This window comes from Egretta garzetta, unplaced genomic scaffold (genome assembly GCF_000687185.1).
Source record: "Egretta garzetta isolate BGI_Z169 unplaced genomic scaffold, ASM68718v1 scaffold506, whole genome shotgun sequence".
Lineage (NCBI taxonomy): Eukaryota > Metazoa > Chordata > Aves > Pelecaniformes > Ardeidae > Egretta > Egretta garzetta.
In genome coordinates, this window is record NW_009260065.1 from 130,533 (window position 1) to 137,316 (window position 6,784).

Below are 6,784 nucleotides of genomic sequence, written 5' to 3' on the forward strand. Positions count from 1 at the left end.
GCCAAGAGCTATGGCTGGGGGGACACCCGCGCTGCTGGGGGTGCTGGGGGGCTGCTCCCTGCCGTGGGGGCAGCACGGGGCTGCGTCCGAGGGCTGAGACAGAGGTTTGCAGCTGGAGGGACCCCAGCTCTGCAATAAAAACTTTGCTCCCCGGGGCAGCACTGAAAGCATCTGCGAACTCGGATCAAACTTGGGGAACAGCTTAAATGGGAGGGGAGGGGATGAGAGGGGGAGCGGGAGGTGGCAAAGCCAAACCACTCTGCTGCGGTGGTTTCAAAGGGGACAGCTTTGACATTTCTTTACCGAAACAAAGATTTCGCAAACAAAACACCCTGCGATGGTTTGAATTGTTCAGTTTGACCCCAGATTAATTCTCTTCTGTTTGTTTGTCTTTCACTGTTGCCCTTTGTTGGGGGAGTGGAGGAGGAGGGAGCTTGTTCCTGGAAAGCCAAACCGAAATTCCCACCATCTCCCTCCCTAACCTCTAAATTTTGGCCCTGGGTGCTGTTCTGCCCATGCCCAACCTTTCCTGGTGTTGGACATGAGTTGGGGTGTCTTTTGCTTAGGTGGCCTGGCACCCTGCAGCCATCGGGGTCCCTCCAAGCCGCTCTGCTCCCCCCCAGGGCCGGGTTTGAGGGGTGAAGGAGGAGTCCCCGTCCGCAGAGGCCATCCTACCCCTTCTCCCCGGGAAAGGCCATGGATCCCAGGCCCAGGAGCTCATGCCTGGGGCCGCAGTCTCCGTGCCGCTTGCTCTTCCAGTGGTGACCTTGGAAGCAGGAGCCAGGACTGTTCCTGCCCGCGCATGTGTACATGGGCGTGTTTCACCCCGTGGCTCCAAAGCCTTTCTCCCTCCTTGCCAAGCCTGGCTTTGGTCCCCCCTCTGACGGATGGCTGGAACAAAGGATCGCTTTGTTGTCCTCATCTGAAATAGAGAAAACAAACAGACGCAAAGCCCCTCTGCTCTGAGGTTGCGGAGTGTGTTGTCCCTCTCGTCCAAGTGGGGTGAGAAGTTCAGCCCGAGGTCTGTTTAGAACAAGTCTGTGTGCACATGAGCTGCAAACACCATGGTTACCATGCACGAAGGAAAGAAGCTCCTGAAACTCGTAGAAAAAGCAGTTCTTCTGTAGCAAGGTCTCCTGGGCTAAGCCTTTCCAGTTTGCTTCTCTGGCCTATGCGTACGGAGTAGGGTTTTGCAAGGGCTGAGCGTGCACGAGCGGCTGCGGGATTTCTTGGGCAACCCAAGGCGTGGATCTGCCTGTACTCCTGCCTGCTCTGCCCCCCCTGCTCTCCATGCTCTTCCCTGGGTCCTCATCCCTGTGGGAAGCAGAGCAGGAAGGACAACCCCGAGGTCCCTCTGCAGTCCCATGGGACGAGCAGATATTTGTTTCTTCTGATAAAATAGTCACGGAGAGCTGTCTCCTGCTGGCCCCCGCGCATTCCCTGGGTGTCCTAGTGGGAACTGAGCCGGGGGGAATCTTTGCCCCATGAAGCAGCCGTAAGCTCAGTGTTTGCAGCTTGGCCCCAGGTCTGATGCAGGTCTGGTTCGATGGGGTTAAAAACAGCCCCCCCAAGCTGGTGAGCAGGGGGGCTGCTGTTGGGCTTGTCCTGATGCTCACACCCAGCTATTTTCTGGTGAGGACACCTCATTTCTCCCCCTTCTCCATCTCGAAGGAAACCTCGAGCTGCTGCTTGCTGCCCAGGGTGATGGCATCCCTTGGTTTGCCACGGACAAGCTGCGCCTGTGCTGGGCGTTTTGTTTGTACCAGACCTTGGTCCTGAGCTCTCCTAATCCCTTTCTGTTCAAAACACCCTGGGTGAGATCGCTCCCTGGCTTCTGCGGTGTTTGCAAGTCCTCAGTGTCTGCAGGAGGAGACACTTGTCCTGTAGCGTTTGCAAGCCCTCAGTGTCTGCAGGAGGAGACACTTGTCCTGTGCTGGGAAATATTAACAGCTTTTCTGTAAGGGGGGGTGTGTGTGTGTGCTGCCATTTCCCTTTAATACCCCGTTTATTCTCTGACCATTCAAACCCAGTCCTGTTCAACAAACGTCAATGAAAACCCAAAGCCTGCCCTCATGGCAAGGATGCCTTGTCCGGGGAGACCGCAGCCTCATCAGCCAGGGGAGGGGGAGGGCGGCACTGTTCAGGTTCATTCATTTTATTTCTCCTAAATTGTGCTTGTGCTGATGTTAAACGTTGTTTCTCTAACCCCATTGATAACCAATCATTTTAATTTGTAGCTTGCGGAGGGTATGACCAGCTCAGCATTAATTAACATACCAGCTTCTCGGGCCCAGCCTCATGTATGTATTGCTTAATTTCTAACTTACTTGCTTGATTAATGGGTTTTATGAATGATGTATGTGCATATTTATATATATATATTTAAAGATCTGCAAAACTGAGGCATTTCTTTTTGTGGAAGGTCCCCTCACTGTCTTAGAAAAATGGAAATTTCATCTTGCTGCAGGTGTCTGTGCAATTGAGCACTCATTTTCCTTCATGCCAAAGAAAATGAGGTTGGTTTTGGGAGGAGGGATGAGGAAGCTTCCTCCCCCTGGTCCTTGTGGAGCCGGCAGAATTACATATGTGCTCGAGGTCAGACGCCATCGCAACAGCCTCTCGCTTCTCGCAAAGCCTGGTAGCTCAGTGGAGATGGTGTCCTGGGTGGCTGCGGTGGCATGGTGGAGGACCTGGTGGGACTTCTGTGCTCCTCCATGTCCCAGCTCAGGCACCGTGACAAGTCCTAGGCATTGTGTTGGTGTAAGTTGGACTAAGAAGGTGTTGGCCTTCCACGAGGAGGGTGGTTTCACCCCAGGGAAGGTTACATCTCATCCGCAGGAATTTTCAAAGTCCTGGCTCTTGCAGGCATACAGCCTGGTGCCCTCAAAGCCTGGGGATGAGGGAGGTGCCAGGCAGTGCCCGAGCAGTGGCAGACCCCTCCTTGCAAAGTGTCCCCTGCTGCCTTCGTGCACTTTCCGTAAGAAAATCAGATGTTTGGGATGTTGCTGGGTTTGTAAGAAGGGCAGTGAGGCTGCTTTCCTTTCTCAGGGTTGACATTCCAGAGGAGCAATTCTTCTCCACGCCCCAAATTCTTCCCTGGCAGGGTTGCGACCTGGGTACTCTTCACCCCTCTTAGATCCCTCTTGATACTGGCCCACGAGTTACAGGACACGGGCTGTTCCTGCCCGGAGCTGTGCACGTTCCTCCCACGTGTCTCAGGCCAGAATCAGTTGCGTTGCTTCCCACTCCCTCGCTGCCACGAACAGCGACTTCTTCCCACCAGCCGAACCCGGAGCAGTGCCCGTGCCCTCCAGCCCCGGGGTGTAAAACACCAACGAGTCAGCCCAGACCTTTGGAAGGTCAGCTCAGAGCTGTTATTTATACTGTGTCTTCATAGGATCATGGAACGTTTTGGGTGGGAAGGGACCCCCAGAGGTCACCCAGCCCAACCCCCCTGCAGGAGCAGGGACACCTTGAACCACATCAGGTTGCTCACAGCCCCGGCCAACCTGGCCTGGAATGTTCCCAGGGATGGGGCCTCCACCCCCTCTCTGGGCAACCCCTGCCAGGGTTTCACCACCCTCCCTGGAAAGAATTTCTTCCTTAGATCCAGTCTAAACCTCCCCTGCTTCAGTTTAAAGCCATCCCCCCTTGTCCTGTCACAGCTGGCCCTGCTGTCTTTGGGAGGAACAGTCTCCTTCTGAGGTTTGACCATGTGGGATGGAAGGAAAGATAAACTGGGCTGTCACCTGCAGAAAATGGAGTAAAAATTGAGTGAGCAGAGCACATGGGTAAGAGATGGGTTGCAGCTTCATGGCAGCTGCGACTTTTGTGTGCAGAAGCCCCTTTTGGGCGTCTTTGTAGGTCTTGGCATAGGGTTGGAGGCATGTTTAATGCCCAGCCTGTCTCTCCATAACATATAGGTATGTGCTGTGCTGGCCCTACGCACATCTCACGTACCCTTTGCACCCACGAAGCGTTGTTCACTGATGCCTGCCTTGGTCACAGAGAGACAGCGGGGTGGCTGTGCTGGGACGTGGGGTATGGAAACAACAGCTCTGTACATAGCCTCCCCTCGCCCTCTGGTCATCAGCATCTTTAATTTATGTCAATATGGTTTTGGTTTAGTTCAAATACAATTTTACAAAAAAAAAAAAATAGGAGAAAAAGAAAAAAGCTGCAAACCATTAATTTAAAATAAAAGCAACAGAGTATTAGGCAGTAATAAACCCATTCTCCTGGGCTTCACCAGGACCCTACAAGGGTGTGATTAAATATAATAAACCTCACATCGCGGAGAGCTGCTGATGCCTCCCGGGGGAAGCCATCCTGTTTTGGAAAGCGTGTCACCGAGACATGCACGTCTCGCTGCGCGTCTTCCTTCCCGTCTCCTTCTCCTTTATAGCTGGGGAGCTTCGCACGAAAGCAGGCGCGGTGGAATGAGGCACAGGGGCTGCAGCTGGTTAAATATTAGGAAAAAAGCTTTTACAGCCAAAAAAACCCCAGCCCGGTGTGGAGTGTGGGAGGGAGCTCCTGAACTTCGCCAGGTTCTGCCTCCGACCGTGGTGTTAATGACCCGGAGGAGGGGAAGCGTGATGGGAGATCGTGGGCTCACGCTCAGTCTGCCCACCTCCTCGGTCCAGTCCACCAGGGTTATTTTTTTCCCTTCATCTTGAGCATGTGGGCTATCTGCCTCCCCGGCAGTGCGGCCTTGGTGTGCTGAGAAAGCCTTGAAACCCCCCCCAGACCCACAAACAGTGCTGGAAAATGGGGCGGGCGTTGCCAGGGGGACCCCGAGAGCCACCAAGGAGGGCGATGGCCGTCGCCTCTGCTCCCTGTGGCAGCAACCCCCTTGCCCGCCCGGGGAGTAGGGGCTGGGGAGAAGCGATGTCGTGGTGGGGACGTCAGGTCAGGGCTGCCAGAGCTGAGCTCTGCCTGGAGCCTGCACGAATCCAAGCACTTAATCTGCAATTGTTTAGAGCCTGGTTCATAAACCCCTTTCTAATCTGGCCTCTCTTCACACTCCTCTCCTGCCGCTGTTGCCAAAGTCCTCCCAGAAAAATTCAGGAGTCAGCCCTTCGTCCCTCTCTTGTCCCTCCTTTGGCATATGCGAAACGGGATGGTTTTGCAACACCGATGCCTCACAGCCCCACCTCTCTGCTCCAGATCTGTCCCCTTCCCACTGCCCTGGGATCCTGGCTCATCCCTCTGGAGTTCAAGCGATTCAAATCATGTTCAAAGGGTGAAAGAGAGACTCATGACTTCTTAAAATTTCAAAATAAGCTCTTTCGTGAGCCATTTCCCCCTCCCTGCTTGGGGACACCACTCTGTAATTATCCCCAAGATCCCCTCTGTAATTATCCCCAAGATCCCCTCTTTGTTGTCCTGGAAATCCCCTTTTCGGACTTTCAGACTATCCCGAGAGCCCCACCTGGGCTTGGCCAGTGTCCCCTTGAAGCTCTCTGAGGATGGAGGTGCCATTGCCCTCCACGTCTCTGCCACGATGCCCACCAGAACCGACCCGAGAGTGTTTGGGATGAGATCCTGGTGACCCTGGGGGTGTTAATTTGGGAAAGTGCAGGGGGCTGCAGGACAGAGGAGAGCCCATACACATGGTCAGCAGATTTGCTGGGATCAAAGCCTATATTTAATCAGCTGAACCATGACTAAAGCTCAGGTAGATGTAGTATAGATGCCACCGCCAGAGCTGGTCACGTCGGGACCCCTTTACAAACAAGGGGCTGTAAAACGCTCTGTGCCTTTGGCCTGGTCTTGATATCTGCCTTAAGAGCAATATTTAAATGGAAACTGTTTGGGGCAGCTTCCCGTCCTTCTCCTTTTCTACAGAGGACAGCACAGCGGGAGCCGAATCCCGAGCGGCGTCCCTCTGTGCCAGGGCAGTGCTACTAATAAATGAGAGTGTTCTTGGTAGCTAAGGGCAAGAGGAGAATACAGAAATACTTCTGAAGTTTAAAATGTCAACAGATGCAGCAAAGAATAACCACAAAGCTGCCTGTGCAAGCAAAGGATAAGCATGGTATTTTTGGGCAGGGTACGTTGCATTTTGCAAAGCATTTGTTGGCCACCAAGGGGCTTTGAGGGCCCTAATCCCCTTTGGCAGGGTGTCCTTGTCCATGTCTCCTCCAACCTGCTCAGGCTCGAAGGGACAGACAGGCTTCTTCTCCTGAGAAGTACAGATGAGCTTTCAGTTGAGTTAAAATGTGGGGTTAGCGTGAAAGCCCCACCGTGGGTGGAAGGCAGTGGGAGCGGAGGGACCCAGGTTTTCAGGAGAACCCTGGAGCACCCTTTGCCGAGGACCTCCCGTGTGGGTAGTGCCCACTCCTGCATTCCCAGCCGTGAAGTGGCCTGGCAAGGTCTCCTCTCCACCATCCTTAGCTTGCTGGAGCAGTAGCAGGGGTCAGGCAGTTCACGAGCATCTCCCAGAGGAGAGGAGCTCATGAGGAGCCCTCGGAGACTTCTGAGCTATGGAACTGCAATGAGGAGCCTCCCTCCTCCCCCGAGAAGCACTGTAAGGTGTTTTCTACACAGTTGTTCATACCATTATTTTGGCTTGTGATGCTTCGGTTGTAAGAAATACAAATAACCCATCAAATGGCGAGTTAGCAAAGCTAACCCAAGCCAAAAAGAAAAAAAAAAAAAAACCCACCCCAAATCTGTAAACTATTTAGAATAATTGGTTATTTGCTGTGTTTGCTAGTTCCAAATCGGAGCGCATATTTTACGGCTGATCCTGTTACTGTTAGCTGGAAGAGCTCTTGGTGTT

The 6,784-nt window shown here is 53.4% G+C and overlaps 1 protein-coding gene across 1 annotated transcript in view; it reads left to right on the plus strand.

The window, feature by feature from the left end:
* The window catches only part of DYSF (dysferlin), a 109,469-nt gene that overhangs the window by 60,555 nt on the left and 42,130 nt on the right, over positions 1–6,784 (plus strand). The window contains exon 37 of the mRNA XM_035896592.1: positions 2,238–2,300. Coding sequence (XP_035752485.1) covers positions 2,238–2,300 — 63 coding nt within the window. The remainder of the gene's footprint in view (positions 1–2,237; positions 2,301–6,784) is intronic.